At 41.2% G+C, this 26003-nt stretch overlaps 1 protein-coding gene across 5 annotated transcripts in view; it reads right to left on the bottom strand.

Annotated features, from left to right (window-relative positions):
* Nucleotides 1–26003, bottom strand: part of LOC126203617 (tyrosine--tRNA ligase, cytoplasmic) — a 115327-nt gene that overhangs the window by 12530 nt on the left and 76794 nt on the right. For all 5 annotated transcript variants that reach the window (XM_049937985.1, XM_049937986.1, XM_049937983.1 and 2 more), the window contains 2 exons: nucleotides 18200–18313; nucleotides 10523–10673 (listed from right to left, as the gene is read on the bottom strand). In XM_049937985.1, coding sequence (XP_049793942.1) covers nucleotides 10523–10673; nucleotides 18200–18313 — 265 coding nt within the window. The remainder of the gene's footprint in view (nucleotides 1–10522; nucleotides 10674–18199; nucleotides 18314–26003) is intronic.

The following is a 26003-nucleotide window of genomic DNA, read 5'->3' as shown; positions in this document are numbered from 1 at the left end:
TGTGTGTGTGTGTGTGTGTGTAGCCCATTAAAGGATCTGTCTGAGAGCTCACAAAGTTCTTTTTTGTGCACCTGATGGTGATTCAAAGTTTATAATTTTTGGTGAGTAATCTCCTTTACTCTCGAATTATTTATAATTGTTAGTAATGATTGTTTATACTGATGAGTCTACTTTCCATGTGTATGGTGATGTTCACTGGCACAATTTTAGGACAAGAGCTCATTACATTCCATATGAAACCACTAACGGAAAAGGGAATATTTAGAGCACAATAATACTCGAAAAAATTGTCGACCATCTTGGATTTCTTGTTTTTAGGGAGCAAGAAATTATTATATAATGAAATATTTATAGTAAAGTAATGACATTTTACATAATTTATATTTTCAGGTGCCACCTAAAATATTATATATGTTGGTTGTTCATTTTAACTTGAGACAAATAAATATCTTGAAGACAACACATCGCATGAAAAAAATGTTTTAGATGAAAAGTGAATATTAGTAAAAGGGACATCTGTCTGTGCTACAACTAGCTACCTCCTAACCACCCCTCCTGTGTGGGGTCAACTTTGTATTTTCAAATGCGAACACCTCCCATCTTTATTGCATATTCAGATCATATGCTAAAAAATACATATGGTTTACTCAAACCATTGTTTTTTCTATTTGTGGTAGATGGAGCTGCAATTGATAAATATCACATATGAAGTGTGCCAAACTTTTGCACTTAAGAACCAACACATTTGATTGTACATTTCATTTGTGACGTAAATTTAAACCTTTCGGTTCTAGCCATTGATGTTCAAATATTACTTTAGTGTTGCAAATGTGATTGCACAGTACAAATAATATGGCTAGAAATTGATATTTCTGGCAAATAAGTTAGTTGTATGGTAATGTAGTTTCCTGTTTCCTATGGCGAGTCGCCAGACTGAGGCGAGTCCCCAGACAATCTGAAATCATGATTTTAGTGGCTGCTCTTGAACCCCTCCTTCAGAGTGACTGGTTTCAGTGTCTCTTTCCATCCAACTGCTGTAACTCAAGTGCTGGCATTGTGATAAGGTAAAACATCCATGAGGTGATAAAGAGAGAAACACCTGCGATGGATACACACAATCGTGTATATATTCACATTCTCGCCCCATCGCTCAGAACATGGCATGCCCAATTGCAGCTCCGGGGCCTTTATAAGCATAAACACTGAATGTCTCAGCGCCACTCCTCTCTAGAGGCTATTCAACACAGCTGATGTAATGTATGTTGTACCTATTGCAGAGATGATCAAAATAATTTTAATTTATGGCGAGGATGCAAGTAGCTCCCCATAGTGAGAGGCAACAGGAGTCGCTGAAATGAAGCTCCCAAATCATTAGAGGCAAGGGAATGCACTGTTATCAAGCATCTTTATAGGAACTGAAAAGTATTATGTTAATGTTACAGTTCCTGGATCACGATAAAAATTGGACCAGTGAACCGTGCTGTACTGTATCATCAACTTTGCAACGCCAAATTAAATTTTGAACATAAAAATCAATTCTCAGAAGAGAAAAGTTTACTTTTACAATGTAAATGATATGGTAAAATGAAATGTATCAGTTCTTTATTGCAAAAACAGTCACACTCGATATTTGTTGATTACAGCGGTATCCACCATGAATGGAAAACAATGGTTTGAGTAAACCATACGTATTTTTTGGCATAGAAACTGAATAAGCAATAAAAATAGGGGGGGGGGGTTCCCATTTGAAAATACAAACTTGATGCTGCCCACATGGAGGGTGAGCAGGGTGTGGTTACTGTAGTGGACTGACAAGGCAGCCAGTCCACAGAGACGGGTAGCCGAAAGGGCACATGTACACACACGCCGACTGGCGCGAAGTCTGGAACAGGATTCGTAATGAATGTGATAAAGAAAAGAACATAGCTACTAGAACACTTAACTTTTATATCGTCCTTTGGTATACAGCATTCTTGATGATACAAGTGAGACTCTATCTTGAGGTACATGCAACGTTACAAATGGTTAATGGCGCCTTGCTAGGTCGTAGCCATTAACTTAGCTGAAGGCTATTCTAACTGTCTCTCGGCAAATGAGAGAAAGGCTTCGTCAGTGTAGTCGCTAGCAACGTCGTCGTACAACTGGGGCGAGTGCTAGTACGTCTCTCGAGACCTGCCTTGTGGTGGCGCTCGGTCTGCGATCCTGACAGTGGCGACACGCGGGCCCGACATGTACTAATGGACCGCGGCTGATTTAAGCTACCACCTAGCAAGTGTGGTGTCTGGCGGTGACACCACAGTTACGACATGGCCAGTTGTAGCACAGACAAATGTCCCCTTTACTAATATTAACTATTCACCAAGAATATTTTTTTCGCATGATGCACTATTATTATTTAATTGTCTCAAGTTAAAATGAACGCCATGTGTGTATATATGGCAATTTAGCTGCCACCACTGCCAGGTTTTATGCAATCCACAATGCCTTCTAATACCATGTGCAAGATTTTCTTATTCTCTTTCCTGCTATGTGCAAGCTATTAGCCCTCCAGAAAAAATGAACAGTAGAAAATTTAATATAGCTACATTTTTCCCTGGGATACATTCTTGGTAGAGGTCATTATTTTAGAATTATTAAAGAAAAATGTACAAATTTACCTCCAAATGAGTTTTACTTGAATAACTCGAAAACTGGCCTCCAACGAAAACATATCCCAGTACAAAATTCAACTACATTAAGTTTTCTACAAAAAGGTCCTGTTCATTTTTTCTGAAGGACTAATAGTTTACGGATAGTGAGTGAGAAAATACGAAAATCTTAAGTGTGGTTTTTGGTGTTGTGGGTTGCACAAAACTGACTAGTATGGGCAGCTGAATAACCCTACACATATCTTCATTTGTATGTGTGTGTATTATTTAGTCATAATAGAGCCTTTTATTTGCATAAATTGTATTTTTCAGACAGGATGTACTTTCAATAAAATTCTTCTGAGTATGTGACTGCAAGGTCAGTGAGTAAAATTCTCCAACGTTTCAGTCACTGTTGCAAATGGCCTTCCTCAGGTTAACAAAAACACCCTGAGGAAGGCCATTTGCAACTATTATACACATGCAGGCACCCCCCTCCTCCCATACATACACCCACTTCCCCCCCCCCCCCCCCCACACACACACACAAATGCAACACATACACACATGACCACTGTCTCTGGCTTATTTCATCCTTGATTTTACAAAGTCTACATGAAATTATTTTTGTGTCTTGTGCTGTGAATCAGTGTATCACAGATTACTTGAAATAGTTGTATTATTAGCAAACAAAAAACACGAAGGAGGATATGTATGTATGTAAAAATTCTAAGATTCTTAAAATGGCTTCTGCAAAATGTACGGTTATCTACTTCACACCATATTCTCACTGTTATCTTCTTCTGTATAAACGCCTTATTTGCTTTAGGTGCAGTGCATCAGAAATTAATTCAGTCAGACAACAGGGTGTGAAGCTATGTAAACTCAGACAACACGCTTGTTTTTAGCTCAACACACTGAGATAAACTTCTAAGGGCATAACACACTGAACTGAGCTTTTTGATTAGTTTATCCGTGTGTTGATTACATTTTAATTTATGAAAGGATAGTTGCAACTCACCATTTAGAGGAGATGTTGAGTCATGACAGGCACAACCAAAGGAACTATCAGAAAGTGAGCTTTTGGCCAACAAGGCGTCTGTCAGAAATAGACAACACACACACACACACACACACACACACACACACACACGACCGCAGTCTCAGACTGCTGTTAATAAGTAACGGAAACTTGTTTTGCACCTTAATATTATAGGTTTTGTTTATATTCCTTGTTTAAAACCAGGTTTTTATAATTCGGCACTTATACATCCCCAAGCACACTAGATTATTAAGATTCCATTCTATTCTGCATATTTTTTGTTGTTTGTATGTGTCAAAGTATATCAATGTGTTGAACTATATACATAAACTGTCAAAACTTTACTGACCTGCAGAATTTGTTTTATGTAAGCAGAACACCAACTGTAGCAGGGAAAAGAAGGGAACCAACAGAAAACTCTCCTGCCTCAGAACAAAAAATGCATGCTCCACTTTAGAAGACTCTGGCAGGAAAGTGAGGAACCAGCTGCCTCAATTCTCATTCCACCTCCCTCACCAAATTTTGGTGTGCCAACATATTCACAATTTTTTGTGGTGAAAGATAGAAGCAGATAGACAGTGACTGTGGAAGAGAAAAGAAACAGTGCCACTGGGACAGAAAGAGAGAAGACTAGCGTTGGTGGGAGAGAAAAACTGGCAGTGAAGAGAAAGAGAGAGGGACGAAGACAATAGCAGTGGGAGCCAAAGAGAGAAGATACACTGATGGTTAGTGAGAGGCAGTAGCAGTAAAAAAGAGAGAGGGACAGAAATACTGTTCAGGCACATTAATGTGGCCACCTGTCAACAGCCTGAATAACCACCTTTGCAGCACAGACCACTGCAAGAAGTGCAGCAAAAGTGTCGGTGAGGTTCTGGAAGGTACCAACAGGGGTGTGGAGCCATGCTGACTAGTGCCATGACCAGCTGTGCTACATTTCTTAGTCGAGGATGTACAGCCCAACTGAGACTGAGGTGGACCACAGATTCTCGATTGCTTTTAAATTGGGGGTGTGCTGGCCAAGGGAGTATGCAAAACTCATCATAGTGCTCTTGGAACCACACATGTACACTACGAGCTGCGTGACGTGTTGCATTTTCCTGCTGGTAGAAGCCTTTGTGCTCAGGAAAAACAAACTGGACTGGTAGACATATTCCCCAAGGGTAGATGCATTCACAAGATCACCCAGGGAATGCTACAAAAACATTCCCCAGACCACAACACTCCATCCACCGGCCTGGACACTTCTGATGATTGTTATGGGGTGTTTGCTTCCAGACATTTCACACACTATGTGCCAACGTCCATCTGTACGATGGAGCATAAAACGTGATTCATCTGAATAGTCCATCTGTCACCACTCAGTGGTATTGGCACTCAAATTCCAGCCTTTGTCGGTGACAAACAGCAGTCAGCATGGGTGCACGAACCAGGCACCTGCTGCACCCATAAGCAGCAATGTTTGCCTCAATTGCTGTTGAGAGGACACCGTTAGTAGCTCCTTGGTTCATCAGGGCAGGCAGTTGCATGTCAATTTGCCCGAACACATCAATACGGCCATCGTTTGCTCCTGTCATCTTGGCCTGTGATACACCACAGTTGCCTTGGTGCTGGTTTTTGGGTACTGCCATTTGCCAAGCCCTGTGTCCGTTAACCATGGCAGCATGCAAACAGTTTACAAACTTAGCCATTCCAGAAATGCTTCCACCCTTGGCCCAAAAGCCAACGATCATGCGTTTTTGGACGTCAGATAAATCACTCCATTTCCATATTATAATAATAACTGCATTGTTTTCCATGTCACAGAGAACATTGAGAATATTGTGTGAAGTAGATAACCATACATTTTGCAGAAGCCGTTTTAAGAATCTTAGAATTTTTACATTCATACATATACACCTTAATGTTTTTTGTTTGCTAATAATAAAACAGTTTCAGCTAATCTGCTGGTGCTGCCACCTGCTGCCTGTGAGTAGTTATTGCATGTTGACGTTGAACGTGGTGGTGGTCACTCATGGTGGCTACTCAGACTTGGGAAAAAGAATCTCTGAGAATTCCAGGTGTGGGAATAAAGACAATGTCATAAGAAGCTCCTGAGAAATTAGCAATGAGCAGAAAAGGGGGCCGTGGGAGGGGTGTGTGTGTGTGTGTGTGTGTGTGTGTGTGTGTGTGTGTGGCGTGACTTTTGTTTCCTCTCAGCTGTAATTTAATGGCAGTTAAATAATTTATATGGACTAATATTCAAATAATCAACACACTTTGAAATACTAAGTATTTTAAAATTTGAGACTAATAAAGCTCAATAAAATTAAATTCCAATGTTCGGTTCAAAACACAGAATCCCCCGAGATTTTACAATATTCTTGAAATTCCTTGAGATTTACCCGATTTTTTTTTTCTGGTAAAATTTACGAGGGTATGTCAATTATTATCCACAATTAAGTTATATTTTTGTTTACTTTGGAAGTATTGTCATTTTATGTTGATGACACAAGCTTTGCTTATTTGCTGCTACATTAGTTTCGTTATTGATGCTGTGCTGTTAATCATGGCTGCTCTGCTGTCTAATTGTACAAAAGAGGAGCAATGTTCAGTGATCCGTTTTTCAATGTTCAGTGATCCGTTTTTTTGTGGTGGGTGGGAAGGTGGGTCAGGGGCCGAAATTCATCTAAGGCTTTTGGTGCGGTACAGGTAAAGTATTTTGCCACAGTGGAATGTCTATGAATGGATTGAAAAATTCCGAAATGGTTGCCCAAGTTTTACGCACAATGAAGGAGCTGGATGACCGTTTACTGCCACAAATGAAGAAACCATTGAGTGCCCACATGAAATAATTCTCTTAGACAGATAATTAACTATTGACGAAGTGGCACATCATCTGCAAATTAGTCACAGTTCTGCCTACGAAATCATCCACAACAGACTTAGGTTTCATAAAGTTTGTGCAAGGTAGTTCCCAAAACAACTCACATGGTTGCATAAACAAATGTGCTTGGACATCTGCAAAAAACATCTGGATCGCTATGGTAACGAAGGGTACAACTTCTTTGGTGACAAAACATGGATCCATCATTATGAGCCAAAGAGTAAATGGCAGAGTATGGAATGGAAACATCCAAATTCACCGTGCAAGAAAAAGTTCAAGACCCAACCGTCTGCAGGAAAACTGATGCTTACGGTTTTTTGGGACGCACATGTTACAGTGAGATGCTTAGTGCCAGGCTAAAGCCTGCGATTTGAAGCAAACGCCGAGGATTGCTGTCAAAAGGTGTTGTGTTGTTGCACAACAATGCCCGTCCGCATACTGCTGCCCACACTGCTGAAACGCTCCAGAAACTAAAATTTAAGTACTGGATCATCCTCCATATAGTCCCGATCTTGCCCCTTGTGACTATCACTTGTTTGGTCCACTCAAACAGGTATTAAGGGGCTGTCGATTTGCCTTGGATGAAGCACTGAAAAAAGTGGTGCATTCCTGGCTTGCAGCTCAACCAAGAACCTTTTATGAGGGCACCACACAAGGAGACTATGTTGAAAAATGGTGTTCTTGTCAGTTTCTTATTTGATTACAATAAAATTTTATAACTATTTTGCAGACATTAATTGACTTACCCTCGTAATTCTGAGAGAATGCCAGGTTTTTCATAAAAATCACCACCATGTCACATTAATGTGACTGGGGTGTGTAGAAACAATGGGGAGCAAAAGAGAGAACATACACTACACATGAAAAAATATATGAGTGTTGATCATACAAAGGGTTGGGGGGGGGGGGGGGTCTGGACCCTTCCAGATTGGTGAACTTTATCATGCAGGTATGTTAGAGGGCACATTTGGGACTAAAATTTTCAAAGGATGGGTAGAAGGGAAAAGGTAAGTTTGACCCGCCAGAATTTTTGAGTTGCTGAGATATGGTGCACACAGTGGCAGTGGGAAAGAAAGACAAAAGGAAACATATGTGAGAGAGTAGATAGTAGCAGTGGGATATTCTGTAAATCAATGGGGGGAAAAGGAGGCAGTGGGAGAGAGACATATATAGGCATTGGTAGTGATAGAGAGATGCTGATTACGAAGGTTTGACTACAAAGAGAAACTGGGTAAAAGGATTTAGAATTTCTGTGTTAAAAAGAGTGCGAATATGTCTGCACATGCCAAACTTTTTGGTGGGGAAGGCACAATGAGGACTGACACAGCTGGCACTCCACTTTTGTATCAGAGTCTTTTAAAGAGGAACATACTCACTTTTTGCTCTCTAACGGGGGCAGTTTTCTGTTGGTTATATTATTCTGATAAGCAAGTAGTTTTTTATCAAATGCTGCAAGAAGTCACAGAGCTAGCATGATTCTGCATCGTAACATAAGCCCTGTCCTCCTCTTCATAGTCCTCACAATGTGTGCAATTGAAAATTCCTATTTATCTCCACCACTTTCATTGGGATAATTTTTAAAGTAATACAGAACCCATTTCTCTAGCATGTACTGAGCAACCTGCTGCTACAATTCAAGAGCTTCCCTGTTTTGCTCCCCTGAAAGTTTGGTGTACAGAACTAGTGTTCTTTAATTTATTCTTCATTTCTGATAGTAAATTTTTTTCCTGCTGCTCCACTGTTTGTCACTTTTGTTTCTTGAATGACCGCTAACTTGAAATCAGAATCATATTGGCTGCGTGAACCATGAACTCTGAGGTCTACATTTATCAACACTAAATAATTAAAAGTAGACCAAGCGTTAATTTGAAGTGGTATAATTTCTGCCATTTCAGTGTTAAGTTCCACAGAGGACAATGTATTGTCGCCATTCAGTTTGCTAATAATGCTAGTGCTGTACGAAAAGTAAATTGTAGCAATCAATAAAGGTTACAAATCACAGCCGTTACTCTGTTAGTAGTAAAAAAGGATAATAGTGGAGTGTTTATGGAGAGAAACATACCTAGTCATCTCGACTTCTACTGTATTTCTGTCACAGTAGTATACATTCTACAGTGACTTTTGTAAGTAATAAAGGAAATGAATGAGCAAAGAAAAAGTTATATTTTCCTTAATAATTATGCATTAAACAATAAAGAAGCAAAAAGTTTAAAGTTCAGAATATATATTAAGTTAATTTTTTATGTGAATAACTGTTTCTTGATCTTCATTTCCCATTTTTTACTTTCCAACAGAAAATACAAGGATGTTGATTACACAGGATATCTATTAAAACAATAATTATGGCCATTACAACCACTGCGAGATGCATAAATCACACATAATGGACATTAAGATATCTAATTTGGTCACAAAGAGACATACATAAAAATATTTTCTATGTAAATATGGTAATGTAAAGTCATGATGGATCATAAATAATTTGGAGTAATGGTAACATCTCTGTGAATAGGAGGGGTGTTGTGCCTTTCAAGAGGTACATGAGCACGACTGTAAACTCTGCTAATTTTTGGATGAATCCTATTTGTGCTTGAATACGCTACACACACACACACACACACACACACACACACACACACAAAGCTCCCACATGCACATGCAGACGCACTGTGCCCACTGAATGCCACTTTGCTAGGAATGCAATTCTATGGACTGACTCAGGTAACAGTTGTGATGGGTGGAGTGGGGGCGGGGGGGGGGGGGGGGGGGGAGTACTCAAGTTGTGGGAGGGAGGGTTACTTATGACTGGGAGGGAGGCAGTAGGTGCACAGCATAGGAATATGCACACAAGTGTGTGCAGTGTATGATTACAATGACTTCTAGAGGAGTGGATTAAAAAGAGAAGACAGACAGCTGTTAAATTTTTCACTCCAAGAAATCTTCCTGTAAAATCTACCTATCTGTAAATGGTTCATCTGCAGGGACGAGATTTCCCTTAATCAGTCTTCACAAACATGCACTATCCCACATACCTGTGGCTTATCACAACACACCCCAAATCCTCCAACCTAGAGCTACAAGAGGATTTGCACCCTTGTCCCCCAATATTATCCTGGCATAAAACAACTAAACCAAATCCTTCATCAGATGCACAGAATTTTAGGTGGTTATGAACACCAATCAGCTGTCTGTCTGAAAGAAAGGTCACCATGAAATTGTGACAATGAACAGAGTTGACCACCAAACAGCAGAACACACTGCTGAGGACAATGTGCTCAGTTTTGATGGTTGCTTCACAACCAGTCCCATCTGGATCTTTCGCTCCAACATCAGCCTCTCTGAACTACATAGATGGAAGTTGTCACTACACATCCTACCTTCCCATAATCCTCTTAGCCCCAACTTTAATAGCCTCCTGCCTTATGTCTAGATCCACCCTGCCCCAGGACCCTAACTTCACTCGGTGGTGCCTCCCATCGAACCCGTTGCCTTCCATTGGCCGCCTGCCTGCCCCCCCCCCCCCCATTACTATGTCGTGCGCACCTGGTGCCTCTCTCCATCAATTCCTGTCTTGTGCACCTGATACTTCCCCTCCAGCCATTAACCACCCTTCCTCAGCCCTCTTTCCCATTCCACAGCTCCTTTTATGCTCTCACCCACTTCAGCTGATAATCCCTCAACCCAATCAATCCAAAGAATTTCAGTCCCAGCACAGTGTACTCAGCTGGCACACTGTATCAATCCCTCAACCCAATCAATCCAGAGAATTTCAGTCCCAGCACAGTGTACTCAGCTGGCACAATGTATCAACACATGTTCTCAGCACCTACAACGGATGTTTTCGGTCTTGTTTATGTGCATCTCAATGCCTCTACTATTCAGTGCATCATTGCCATTACTCCTAAATTACTTTCATATGTAAAATGTTTCCTGCTTGTATAATATTTTCATTGTTCCAAAATCAAATACAATGCAGAGTTACATACTTACATGGAGGCACATAGTACCATGCCACAAGATTCAACACCACGCATCTTTGCAGGTTTTAGGTTGCATAGAACAACCACCATACGTTCTCGCATCTCTTCTATTGGAACAAAATTTACTAGGCCACTTACTATTACACGAGGAGAACTTTCACCTAGATTGAAAGAGAACAAAGAAAAAAATATTAGCAAACAAAAAGGGTGACTTTTAAGGTGATGGACATTTTAGTCCACCTCACATGATTGGAGTGTAGCTACAACTATAAAGTAAATGTGCAAACATAAATTGCACAACACTGTCTGTCTCCATTCTAGACTTATTTTTGTTTCCTTAATGAGGGAATGCGTGCCTACCTACCAGCCTAGTAAAGATATTTACAGTTTTGTTAGTTGAATGAACTCTGAAGTGAAATAACTGGTTTACCATTTTACACAAAGAGAGTGACTATGTATCTAACAAAGCAAAGGTCTTCCCTGATATCAGTCTGATATCACTGCAACTGCTGGACCAATGTAATACAGTAACCATATTGATGTGACCTGTGACCAGTTCAAACCCAACTACCAGCAATTATTTGTTATTTAGTATATCATTTCTGGATCATTTTTGAAATACTTGTTATTTTTATTGTTTATCTATTCTATGTTTGCATAATTACCAGCATTCTGGAATATTATATGTGTGTAAAAAAAGCTGCGCTCTCCGATCAGGAAATCAGGTATGTTCTGACTGTACATTGGTGTCAGTAATAAATGTACTTTCAGTGTGACAATATTGCTGTAAAATCATGGATTTTCTAGACATGTAGTAGAGTATGTAGCAATCAAAACTTACAACCTCAAGTTCCAAAGCACTGAAATACCAAATACGCAACACGACAACCACTTACTAGCATCAGGCATATCCATCAGTGCTTTTTTTCATAAAGTTTTATATAAATTAAGAAACTTAAAGCCATTTACAATCTTATAATAACATCTAAGTAACACCCACAGACAGGCAAACAACGGCATTCACAATTCCCTCTATGAATCTATGAGTGCCTTAAAGTTTACGAATGGGTCTGTGCTTTTATGAAGACTTAGAGATATGTTACTATGCAAGTTAAAACCTAAAAAACTTTCATCAAAGTAGAAATGTCATTAAGAATGCAAAAAGGTAATGAAACTTGTTACCAAACTTAAGAAATGAGTTCAGATAGCTTACTGCAATGAATTTAAGTCGCAGAATATAACTATCCTCCATTTGAGATGTGATATATTTCAATTCTCAGCTGCAAATGACATGCAGTAGGGCTTTTAAATTTCTAAAAATCTTAAGCAAGTTCTGTTCACAACATATCAGCAGATATTCTGTTAAATATGCAAGAATCATTGACGGCTTTCACATTCAATGACATCAGAAGTAGCTTTCCATATGGGATTGAGCTGTCCCAATTAGAAAATAGAACAACCTCTGATTACATCATTACTCTACAATTTTCAGGTTCCGAACTATATTTAATTATTTTTTGGAAACAATAACATGACAAGGATAAGCTATGCGTTAGATATTCTGGAAGCTTAAGCATTTTTGCATAATTTTTTGTTGCAATCTCAAAAGTAAAATATAATTTCAAAAGACAGGAGAATGTTAACTGAGATATGAATGTGAGGATCAGAATGCTAATTTAAAATGAGCAAGACAAATGGACTCTGAGCTTTCACCATTACGTTGCATCCTTGGCACTGATATGTGCCCATGATACTAACAGGGACATGTGAAAACTGTAACATGTGGTACTAGCAGGGACACACAACAATAATTGGTGTAAGTGGCACTAAGAGGAATAAATCACACCAACCTAGAAAGACTCAGTTTCTCTTGGGTTCAGATTCATTTTGGTTAGCTAAGTCCGGACCAGAAAACATTATATTTTTAATTTGTAATTTTTTAGGAATTCAATCTTCATTGCATGACAGTGGCCACAGCGGGAAAACAAAAACACTGTAAATTAAAAGCTAGCAAAGTTTTTAGTCTTGTTTGTGTGGCTTTCATCAATTGTATGCCTCAACTATTTGGCAAGTTTTCAAATTTACTCCTTACAATATTTATATTCCACCACGACTTCCCATTACCAGACATATTTATACCATTGTAGACAGCAAAATCATACTTCTTGAAGAAAGTTGTTATGTTTCCAGTGCAATTCAAATGGTAAGTACTCTGTACAAGATGTCTCCAGGCTCTGAATAAGAGTAAATTTTTGTTATTTAAGTTTTTTGTCCATTGCCTTTCAGCCGATGCAACAGTGATCCACTGGTTCATGCTGGAATAGGCCGAATCATCAGCAAAGCCACTCTGCCAATCAAATCGCATCGCAGCTTCACCAGATTAGTAAGAATGAGGGCTCTCTGAGCTGCGACCAAAAAACACTTCTCTCTTCTGTTCTGAGCCACCACCTACACCAGACACTAAATGGCTTAGTTCCTTTATCTTTGAATTTTCCTCCTCCTCCAAGACGGGTCTGTAGCCACTGCAGTTATTTTCTCTTGCCCCCCTGGCAATTCCTACTGCACAATTTCCACGAGAAAACAAACTGATGATACGGTATATATATTTGATTGCCATATATTAACTACAAGCCCACACGACTTTTAGAACCTTACAATGCACCTGAGGAGGTGTACCAACAGGAATCAGGAGGCTGACGTCAAACTCACCTTCTTTTGGCCATAAGGTGCTGCATACGTCTTACTAAGACATGAGCAGATGTATGAAAACATTGTGCAGGTTGTTCGGCTCCACGCTGTGACAACAGACAACTGCTTAGTGCGTTCAGTTTGGGCTGTCTGGCCCAGTCTACCCATAGCTGCCAATGCTGCAGCAGCTGTGTGAAGCCGTCTGCCTCTACTACCTTTGCGCAAGGCCATGTCATAGTTACGATGAATGAGCACTACTCCGCCACCGTATTGCTGCCATTTGTCCATCGACAAATGTAAGTCACAAGCTTCATTTTTAGGGAGAAGATGCTGGCATGGTCCAATGCCTGCTGGAGACATTCCCAAGAGCTGCTGCTGAAGACATTTTGTGTGTTCTGATTTGTGTAGTTTAAAGTGATGCACAACATCATGTCACAGGGATGACTGGAGATGGATCCTGACATGCAAGCAAGGCTGGATCAATTACTGGGGAGAATGAAAGCATGGGCATTTTAATGAGGCATTAGTAAATGCAACACTACAGAGCAGCACTGTGCCCAGAGCTAGCCATGCTTCCCCATTTCCTGGGTTCACACAGTCAGTCCCTTCCTGGCCTATAGTTGATGTTGCAATGGGCTTGCTGGTTCCCACCTTTTCAGGTAAACCAGGGGAAAATATCCACATTTTCATACAAAATTGAATAGATGTAGAGAAAATGTCCGCATGGAGTAACAAAATGTTGGTAGGAGTTGGTAAGATTAAGTTGCAAGGAGAGCCACAACTTATGTAAATTCCATGGGAGGTCTCAAAAATACCAAGACATTTGATGTTCTTGCAAAAAGGCTAGTGGATTGATATGGAAATAGGCACAGTGTTAGCTACTATAGGGACAAAGTTTCTGCCCTACACCAAAATTCCACAGAGTATTTAAAACATTTTGCTGATCAAATAAGAGTTGTAGCGCATCATATATATGTACCAAGGAAAATGATGAAAGGGATGAAGTATTATTCAGTGAAGCAAGAACCTGCTTTGTAGATATAATTGTTCACAGGACTGATCCACACCCTTCTAGATAAGCATTCTTTACCAAAGCACACTCCACTAGTTAAAAATGCCCAGGTCACAAAGCTCTGAGTGTTTAGCACCAGCAAGTACCTACTGTATTTAGATTGGACACAAGAGAGCTAACTTTCAGTCTCTACAGCATTACTCAGCTACTAAAATATATTATCAAGATTGTCAACGGAATGTGAATATGGGAAACGTGTACGGGAGTGGTCCTGCCACCCCCCCTTGCTCTTCTTCGGCGACGTGAATCCAGTAAGCGAGATAGGACTTGTTCAAGTGGCAAATTCAACTTTGCAAGGCACAATCAATAGTATATTGTCTAACATATTCACTGATACCTGTGTGTAAGTGAATGTTTTATTCATTAAACCTACATATGATCGAGAATTAATCACACCATATTGCAGACTGAGTGGATTGGGGAAAAAAAGAAAATTTACCCAAAGGCTCACAAAATGTGGAACTGGAAACCAACGGAAGGAAGTAGCAGTTCACATTCAAAGTGGTTTGAAACCATGATCACAATTTCAATGCCACTTTAGGCAACTATTCTCTGCACCATTTTCAACGCACTGTTGGTTTCCCAATACAAGAAGTCCAAATTGAGGAAATATCTACCAGTTTGGCAGTGTTCCCACAATAAGGATGCGAAGGAGTCTAGAATGAATGGCCACTGAACCTCATTTCTCAGTGTTGAAGTTAAACACAATCAAGAAAATGTTGGGTGGTATAGGCAAAATAATTTGGATGGAAGTAAAGATTTTTTTTTTTTTTGGGTGGTGGTGGTGGTGGGGGGGGGGGTGATATTGTCTTAGTGGATTCATTGACAAGAAATGAAGTTTTAGAGTAGACAGATGCATGTGAAGCACAGTGCTTCTGCCAGTGAGTGTAGATAATTTTGGAAGCAGAGATGTTACAATTCCCTGAGATACCACACTCACCAAAGTGCAAGAAGTAAATACTGATGAAATAACAGCATAACACGAAAATGAACAACCTGAAATAAATTTTACACAAAATCTACACCTGTGTAATAGAAGCATTGTACCCTTTTCTAGCCGAATTTGCAACTATGAAGAAAAGAAGAGAGGGGGATAAAAAGCCACTGCAGTCTGACGAGGAGACTTTCAATGTCACATGATCCCTATTCTATTACAAATCACACCAGGTCCGTTACTTCTTCTAATAATGGCAGAAGTCGATCATTTATCCTAATCCTTGTCATACAACTGTTTCAGTTGTTTGTATTCCTTAAAGCTATCTCTGAAACCAGCTTCAGCTACCTTTTTAATGCCACCAGTGTTACAAGCCTTTGTTGACAACTGTGGTCACTGCATGGTGATGTAATAGTTATACTCAAATTTAAAGACTTGAATTATGAAATGAAATTAAAATATTATTACCCTTGGATTTAAGATACCACTGAGATTGTCAAATTCACCCACAGTGAATTCTTTCAGGGAGAGGGAGGAGATGTATAAAGTGCCCCCCCCCCCCTCCTGTCCCTGCCTAGGCCACGAATGCCAGTTATTTTTATTATTTAAATTTTACAAAGGGCCATTTTTTTTATCTATTGCCTTTCGGCTGATGCGACAACTATCGACTGGTTGACGCTGGAATAGGCCGAATTGTTGTTGGTAAGGCTGCCTTGCCAATCAAATCACGTGGCAAAATCACCTGACTTGTCAGACTGAGGGCTCTCGGAGCTGTGACAAAAAAAGTGTATCTCTTCTGTTCCAAATGGCTGCTTAGAGCTTATGCTAAGTAGCTTATTTCCTTTATCTTCGATTTTTCCGTTCTTCTTCGAAACGGTTCTAGGGCTACTGGAGTTATCTTCTGTCATTCCCCTGACAATTTTCATCATGTAATCCCCATGAGTGAATGAACTGATAGAGTTTCTTTTTCCACGGCCGAGTACTTTACATTAATTACAAGCCCATACCGCTTTCCAATCCTGACTATAACCCCCTCCCCCCTGCCAAGCGGGTGTAGAAACCTTAATGTCATGATGACACTTCCAATGAGTTGATACAGATGGTCAAATGTCAGTAAAGCAAATGTGCATTTAATGAAACATTCAGCTTATTCTGTGACCTATGAAACAAAAGAAAGGAGAGAATTTATATCAAAAGGAAAGGAGAGGGTTTAAAGTTTTGTTGATTTTGATATCATTAGAGATGGAATAGTGCCTCAGCTGTAGAGAATGGAATAAGGAAGCAACCAAGGCATATTTAAGGGACCATTATAACACTTATCCATAGTAGTTTAAGAAAACTGCAGGAAAGGTAAACCAGAACAGCTCATTTTGGACTTACTACCATTCAACATAAATTCAGCATACTAAATAGTGTACGCAAAATCAATAAAATGTATTTAGATAGATGTTTCTGACAGTTATGAATGGATGTCCAATTTCTCAGCTGTCACACAATTGCCTCTGCTAAACCATAGTTCATGGCAGAAATTTATAATTCAAGTTATGTAGCATTCTGGATACAGTGGAAACAATAAATTACTTAAAATTCTAGGTCTCTCATACACAGGGAGTACATAAAGTCTGGGAACACTTCCAATTATTTATTGCAGAATAACCAAACATTGTACAGATATCATACATATGTCATTTTTAAGAGAAACCCTGAAAGTTTTTTTTTTTTTTTTTCATGTATACCGCCATGGCATAGTTTGCTAGTTTGCTGACAGTCAGCGCTACTTGCAAACAAGGCAATTTTAGGTGTGGAGCGAGCTTTCTGTGTGCTGGAGTTCGACAAAAACAAGTGTTCTACAGCTGTTCAACGGATGTTCAGAACCACCAAGTATAGTAAGAAGCCACCAACAAGTAAGGTCATTTACCACTGGCACAACAAATTTGTTACGACTGATTGCTTATGCCCGGCAAAGAGAAGCGAATGTCCCAGTGTGAGTGAAGTGAATGTGGAGCGCATATGATAGACATTCACAAGGAGTCCAAATAAATCGAAGTGTCGTGCATGTGGGGACACATTAAAGATCTGATGTATGTACCGCCTCTACCACATGATGCAGCAGAGCTCTGGGAGAAAATATGGGAAGTGACTGCCACAGCCAATGATGCCATTCTGCGACGGGTATGGCAAGAATTCTATTACTGTACTGACATCTGCTGGGTCACTCATGGTTTGCATATCCAATATATGTAAAAATTTCAGAGTTTCTCTTCATAAGGCAATATGTATGACATTTGTACAATGTTTAGTTCTTGTGCAATAAATAATTGAAAATGTTCCCGGACTTTATGTACACCCTGTATGTTAATACAATGTTTTTAGGTTCCTGCTTTCATTCACACATTTTGCAAATCCCACGATGAAGGAGAGTCATCAGGAATGTGAAACAAGTCAAGTTTCTTGCACTTTTATGTGCAGCTATTCAAAGTATTTAGAATTTCAACTCCTGAAGGTAAGTTCTGATCAGTCATTCTCATTTTATTTTATAGTTTTCTCAAGTGAATTTTCTTTTGAATATGAAGAACTAACTCATTAATTACTTTAGTTAAAACTAATAGTGATGAAAGAGGAGAAAATTATATGAGGATGTGTTGTTTCATTCAACTGTGCCTGGTCATAAAACCAAACATATGTAACAAGAACTTAAGACACAGCAACCTGGAACAAAAGGGTAGTCGCAAATTTACTTCCCCTCACCATTTGTCCTACTGTGTGCCCATTGACCAAAGTCAAACAGTGACTTTTATACTTCATTCAAGAACGACTGTTCCCATCAACCCATTTTTTTCTCTTGCTGGATGAGCAAACCGCTGCTTCTGTAAGGCACTGATTGTGCTATCTTTTGTTTCTGCTTATTTCAGATGTTTCTTTCTGTGTGGCAGTTTCCCTTGAATGTAGAATGATCTTGTAGTTATAGAAGGAAATTTAGATAATATCCTTACCAACATCTATTTTTTCAACATAAAGGGCATCAGCATCAGGGTGCTTCTCAACTTCAACTATTTTTCCAACACAGATATCAAGGCGCTGTGGCGATATATCATCAACAGGAGACTCTGTAAACAAAGAAAGAAAAAAATAATTTAAGTTGAAACAAAACATATAAATTATAAATCATATTTTCATAAACAGAACATGTTTACAATGAGATAAAAGAGACTATTGATACTATGACATCTAAAGCACATACATGAAGGTTATCAATGAATATATTTTTTTTACTAACAAGGAGAACAAGCGGCAATTGGATGTTTCTAATTTTGTTATATTTATGGCACATGAAGTTCAAAAACCAAATATCAATGTTTCAAAGCAGTTTGATGTACTTTCAAAAAATTGTTGAGAAAACTGACGTTCAAGTTTTTCCCTTGCCTTTAATACCCTAAAGTAAGGATGATTTTTTGAATGGCTCTGCAGCAGAATTCCTTCCTGCCATGTGGGCGAGCGACCTGGGCTCAGCAGCCAGAGACAGTGATTTTGTGTGTGTGTGTGTGTGTGTGTGTGTGTGTGTGTGTGTGTGTTTTCTACTGCAGAAGCAGGCCTTTTGGCTGCTAGCTTACTTGTTTAACAGTTTTTTTGTTGTGCCTGTCTGTGACTCAACATCACCACTATATGGTGAGTAGCAATTTGTCCTCTTCATAATATTGTCAATATTTGGGAAACATTACACAACATAATTTTCATAGAAAACATTAGAGAGACAGCAAATTACTGCAAGTTGCTGGGAATAAAGATCACATGTTAATTACTTAACTAAACTTACACAGATTTCCATGAGCTGTGCTAGAAGTGATTGCAAGTGAAACAACTTTTTAAAAAATCTGAAAAAGATTGCTTTGCTGATTAGATCAGATATGTACAGGCAACATCTGATGGGCCCAACATTTTAATTACATCCCAGAATAAAAAGACAAACTTTCAACAGCACTGCTGAGAACACTTATTTAGTGTTTATTAATATTTAAATTTCTCATACATTAATTAAAAAAATAAGGTGGTATGCCTCTGAAAATCAAATTATTCAGTATTTGAAAACATTCTTCAACATTTAAAACCACTTTTTAGGGTTTTTGAAATTTAATGCCGTAATAAGTTATGAATTTAGGATTGTCAGACACAGTATTACAAAATTGTTGAGGCTTTCGTGGCCACTTGTTGACAAACTGCCTATTGGCTTCTGTCTCGGGTTCTTCGGCCGACGTTCATCTAATGATTTTTCTGACGTTTCGCCAGCACGAGTGGCTGGCATTGTCAAAGCTTCACCCTCCATTGCCGGTGGTGAACTGGAGCCGAGCTCGCGGGCGCAGGCTCTATGTACCTGGCGCGCCAACGTCCGAGGGCTTCTCCGCGGTCATTTCCGGTGCGGTTCTCCTCTTGCTACCTGCGACGGTCGTTCGCTGCAGTACGGGAAGCCAGGATCCGTTGACCTTAAGGCTTTCCTCTTTCTTGTTCAAACTGTTCGCGTGTTTTTGTATTTCTACAGCTTCTCTGAACAAGCGCGTGTGATAGTGCTTCTCTACAGCCAGAACTTCCGTGTCGGCGAATTTTATTACATGGTCGGTCTCATTCAGTGCGTGCTCTGCCACGGCCGATTTCTCCACCTGCCCCAACCTGCAATGTCGCTTATGCTCTTTGATCCTGGTGTTAATGGATCGTCCAGTCATTCCGACATAAACTTTTCCGCATGTGCATGGTATGCGGTATATTCCCGACATTGCAAGTGGGTCTCTTTTCTCCTTCGCCGATCTAAGACACTCTTTGATCTTCCTTGTCGGTTTGAAAATCGTCTTTACGCCATGTTTGCGCAATATACGGCCGATTCTGTCCGTCACTCTGGGAATGTATGGCAGAAAGGCCGTACCCGACAATTCTTTTTCCGGTTCCTTGCTTCGCCGAGGGTTGGGCTCTGTTACACTTCTAATATAATTTGTGGAGTAACCATTGCTCCTCAGGACAGTTTCCAGGTGTTGCATTTCTTATTTGAGGTGTTGCGGCTCACATATTCGTCCTGCTCTCGTTACGAGCGTACTAATCATGCCTCTTTTCTGGCTCGGGTGGTGGTTTGACAGTTTGTGCAGGTATCGGTCCGTGTGAGTCGGTTTCCGATACACGCTGTGTCCCAGATCTTCGCCGTCCCTTGTGACCAGAACATCTAGAAATGGCAGTTTCTTGTCCTTTTCTACTTCCATGGTAAATGTTATGTTGGCATGGAGGCTGTTCAAGTGTCTTAGGAAGTCACTGAGCTGTTCTTCACCATGGCTCCACACCACGAAAGTATCATCGACGTACCTGTACCACACCTTAGGTTTGCAAGTGGCCGAGTCCAGTGCCTGTGCTTCGAATTGTTCCATGAAGAAGTTGGCCACCACTGGACTGAGAGGACTACCCATGGCGACGCCTTCCAGCTGTTCGTAGAAATCGCTCTGGAGCACATCGGTTCCATTTTTCCGCTAGACATCAGAAAGCTCTTCCATGCATGTCTCACCACGAGCTATTTCACGTGGAATGGCGATTTCTACGAACAGCTGGAAGGCGTCGCCATGGGTAGTCCTCTCAGTCCAGTGGTGGCCAACTTCTTCATGGAACAATTCGAAGCACAGGCACTGGACTCGGCCACTTGCAAACCTAAGGTGTGGTACAGGTACGTCGATGATACTTTCGTGGTGTGGAGCCATGGTGAAGAACAGCTCAGTGACTTCCTAAGACACTTGAACAGCCTCCATGCCAACATAACATTTACCATGGAAGTAGAAAAGGACAAGAAACTGCCATTTCTAGATGTTCTGGTCACAAGGGACGGCGAAGATCTGGGACACAGCGTGTATCGGAAACCGACTCACACGGACCGATACCTGCACAAACTGTCAAACCACCACCCGAGCCAGAAAAGAGGCATGATTAGTACGCTCGTAACGAGAGCAGGACGAATATGTGAGCCGCAACACCTCAAACAAGAAATGCAACACCTGGAAACTGTCCTGAGGAGCAATGGTTACTCCACAAATTATATTAGAAGTGTAACAGAGCCCAACCCTCGGCGAAGCAAGGAACCGGAAAAAGAATTGTCGGGTACGGCCTTTCTGCCATACATTCCCAGAGTGACGGACAGAATCGGCCGTATATTGCGCAAACATGGCGTAAAGACGATTTTCAAACCGACAAGGAAGATCAAAGAGTGTCTTAGATCGGCGAAGGAGAAAAGAGACCCACTTGCAATGTCGGGAATATACCGCATACCATGCACATGCGGAAAAGTTTATGTCGGAATGACTGGACGATCCATTAACACCAGGATCAAAGAGCATAAGCGACATTGCAGGTTGGGGCAGGTGGAGAAATCGGCCGTGGCAGAGCACGCACTGAATGAGACCGACCATGTAATAAAATTCGCCGACACGGAAGTTCTGGCTGTAGAGAAGCACTATCACACGCGCTTGTTCAGAGAAGCTGTAGAAATACAAAAACACGCGAACAGTTTGAACAAGAAAGAGGAAAGCCTTAAGGTCAACGGATCCTGGCTTCCCGTACTGCAGCGAACGACCGTCGCAGGTAGCAAGAGGAGAACCGCACCGGAAATGACCGCGGAGAAGCCCTCGGACGTTGGCGCGCCAGGTACATATAGCCTGCGCCCGCGAGCTCGGCTCCAGTTCACCACCGGCAATGGAGGGTGAAGCTTTGACAATGCCAGCCACTCGTGCTGGCGAAACGTCAGAAAAATCATTAGATGAACGTCGGCCGAAGAACCCGAGACAGAAGCCAATAGGCAGTTTGTCAACAAGTGGCCACGAAAGCCTCAACAATTTTGTATTACGCCTCTACGGGGAGGAGATTTGCAGATTGTACCGACGCCTTGACCAACGACGGAAGAAGAAAGCGCGACTGATGTCCTCTCTCGCCTTTCTGTCACGTTGCCGAGATGAATGTGCTACACCGAAGTTCTTGAGATGTAAGCGCCTATTCACCACCGCCCAAGCACATCGTATCTACGACAGAATGGAACGAGCTTTTCTTCGTGAGCGAATACATACAACACGGAGAGACTTGGCAAGAGCGGATCAGGAACTTCTGGACCTTTTCTATCAACTAAGTAGCAGAATGCATCGAGACGACTGGGACAAGATTGACAGCATCACTCACAGGAGTATGCAGAACGAACTCGAGCGCTGCACCGATCGACAGAAGAAAAAGTTTGAAAGATGCCGGAAGCACACCGACAAGGCGACTCCCGACATGTCACACACAGTGGTCAACCTCACTGAACGACAATTGACCGAAGAGGAAGTGTCTGTTCTTCAAAAAGGAGGGAATTTCGCTATCATCCCGAGAACTATATCTATGGAGGACATCATTGCCAACACCGAAGCAGCCATTCGTACCCTTCCTTGTGAAAGGGCAGAGGAAATACGCACGGAAACAGCCAGGATACTGCGCCGAGCAAAACCACCAGCTTGCAACCTGAAGAAAGAAGAGGTACAAGCCATTAAGAATCTCAACGCCGACAAGAGTATATTGGTACTGCCTGCCGATAAGGGGAATGCGACCGTCGTAATGAAGACCGAAGATTATGAGCAAAAGATCCGAGACCTATTAGATCCGACGACGTACCGAAAACTAAGCGCAGATCCGACGCAACGTATCACACGGAATACGAATCGATTAATCAAGGCGTCTTCTCTGCCGGCGGACATACAGAGAAACCTGCGCAACACAGAAGCCCTACCACCTCGGCTGTATGGATTACCCAAGATCCATAGGAACAACGTTCCACTGAGACCGATCGTTAGCGCTCCTGGATCACCGACATATAAACTGGCAAAACACTTGGCCTCTCTGCTCCAGCCACACGTGGGGAAGACCGACACATACATTAAGGACTCAGGACATTTCATTGAGAAGCTGAAGAAACTGAAACTTGCACCAAACGACATCCTGGTCAGCTTTGATGTTGTTTCGTTATTTACGAAAGTGCCACTCAGTGACGCTCTGGAGCACATCGGTTCCATTTTTCCGCTAGACATCAGAAAGCTCTTCCATGCATGTCTCACCACGAGCTATTTCACGTGGAATGGCGATTTCTACGAACAGCTGGAAGGCGTCGCCATGGGTAGTCCTCTCAGTCCAGTGGTGGCCAACTTCTTCATGGAACAATTCGAAGCACAGGCACTGGACTCGGCCACTTGCAAACCTAAGGTGTGGTACAGGTACGTCGATGATACTTTCGTGGTGTGGAGCCATGGTGAAGAACAGCTCAGTGACTTCCTAAGACACTTGAACAGCCTCCATGCCAACATAACATTTACCATGGAAGTAGAAAAGGACAAGAAACTGCCATTTCTAGATGTTCTGGTCACAAGGGACGGCGAAGATCTGGGACACAGCGTGTATCGGAAACCGACTCACACGGACCGATACCTGCACAAACTGTCAAACCACCACCCGAGCCAGAAAAGAGGCATGATTAGTACGCTCGTAACGAGAGCAGGACGAATATGTGAGCCGCAACACCTCAAACAAGAAATGCAACACCTGGAAACTGTCCTGAGGAGCAATGGTTACTCCACAAATTATATTAGAAGTGTAACAGAGCCCAACCCTCGGCGAAGCAAGGAACCGGAAAAAGAATTGTCGGGTACGGCCTTTCTGCCATACATTCCCAGAGTGACGGACAGAATCGGCCGTATATTGCGCAAACATGGCGTAAAGACGATTTTCAAACCGACAAGGAAGATCAAAGAGTGTCTTAGATCGGCGAAGGAGAAAAGAGACCCACTTGCAATGTCGGGAATATACCGCATACCATGCACATGCGGAAAAGTTTATGTCGGAATGACTGGACGATCCATTAACACCAGGATCAAAGAGCATAAGCGACATTGCAGGTTGGGGCAGGTGGAGAAATCGGCCGTGGCAGAGCACGCACTGAATGAGACCGACCATGTAATAAAATTCGCCGACACGGAAGTTCTGGCTGTAGAGAAGCACTATCACACGCGCTTGTTCAGAGAAGCTGTAGAAATACAAAAACACGCGAACAGTTTGAACAAGAAAGAGGAAAGCCTTAAGGTCAACGGATCCTGGCTTCCCGTACTGCAGCGAACGACCGTCGCAGGTAGCAAGAGGAGAACCGCACCGGAAATGACCGCGGAGAAGCCCTCGGACGTTGGCGCGCCAGGTACATATAGCCTGCGCCCGCGAGCTCGGCTCCAGTTCACCACCGGCAATGGAGGGTGAAGCTTTGACAATGCCAGCCACTCGTGCTGGCGAAACGTCAGAAAAATCATTAGATGAACGTCGGCCGAAGAACCCGAGACAGAAGCCAATAGGCAGTTTGACAGTATTACACATTTTAATGTGTAACATGAGCTAATAAAAACTGATTGTCACTCATTATGCTATTCATGTTAGTGATCTGTATTTTCTGCACAATCTTCATATAACAAAAGACTGGGACAGAAGCAGCCACTTTCCATAATTTTTCCAAATATATTTTGTTTTATTGTCTTTTCATTTAGAACAATGCCTTCTGGAGCATCTTCCTTCTCAATGGCAATCCAAGCTAGCTGTGCTGCCAGCTGACAAATGTTCCATGGGAAATTCTTCTGGTTAACTCTCTGTGCCATGTGTAGTTTTATCTGTTTCAAACTCAGTTGCTTGAGAACAAGCCTTACTGAAATATCTAGTCCTGAGTGTGGTTTGTGCACCACAAATGCATTCATACCAGCCATCTTAAAAAACATGCACATATTCTGAACACATGGCAACAACCACATCCACTCTGCTCTTTGTTGAGTTATTGAACATAACAGTCTCTGGCTTCTTCAGATTAACCATTTCTTTGTTGATTTTATTGTTTGTATGTATTGATGACAACTGAATTACACATTAATAGTTCTTTGGCTCATATGATATGACACAAACATGAAATTGTTGCTATATCCGAATATGCATTAATGTATTTCTCTTTTCTTGCGAGGCAAGAATTCCAAAGGATTTTTTTATTTTATTTTTGCACAATGTTCCAACAAGTGTAAGCTTACAATCTGTAAAAAGTTTTCTAGCATAAGTGTGCTTGTGAACCAATTATCAAAGATAATATAGTCCCTTCTGTTCCCTTCACTGGCTCTGTAAGTCTGAGCACATCATCATCAGCTGCGTTACTCACTTGGAAGATACCTGCAGGTTGTTGTCCCACACGTACTTCCAAGTTTTGTACACAGTATGTTTTTGTTTCTGCCATGATAAATACTTTGATCTCATACTTTCCTGATTTTGAAGGAACTAACAACATTAAGCAAAGATAGTAAAATTTCATCCACTGTAAGGTATTCACTTGTTGTGTAATGCCTTGCAGGGTGTTTTGTGAGTCCCTACATCACTTAAATGGGCCAATTTATCACTTTTATGTTCTCTCTTGTGTGAATATTACCTAATTTAACCCATCTCAAAAGAAAACAAAATCTTGCAGTTACATACATGGAGGGAATATTTCTTTCCCTGTGCCACAAGTGTCCCAAAATTCTTCCATATTCATTTTGCATCCACAAAGACAGCCAGAAACGTACAAAAGTCTCACAAATGTCTTCAGCTTCTCTTTTTCTAAGTTTATTTCAGTATTTGAGTCACTTTTATAAAGAGATATAAGTGAGCTATGTAATTATTTGTGCTCTTTATTATCAAATTGAGAAAATCTTTGCCAATGAACAATTCCCAGGCTTTGACAATGGTGGTAGCATTTCTGACTTCTTC

The sequence above is a fragment of the Schistocerca nitens genome, chromosome 9 (genome assembly GCF_023898315.1).
Source record: "Schistocerca nitens isolate TAMUIC-IGC-003100 chromosome 9, iqSchNite1.1, whole genome shotgun sequence".
Lineage (NCBI taxonomy): Eukaryota > Metazoa > Arthropoda > Insecta > Orthoptera > Acrididae > Schistocerca > Schistocerca nitens.
This window is presented reverse-complemented; position numbering and strand designations above follow the sequence as displayed.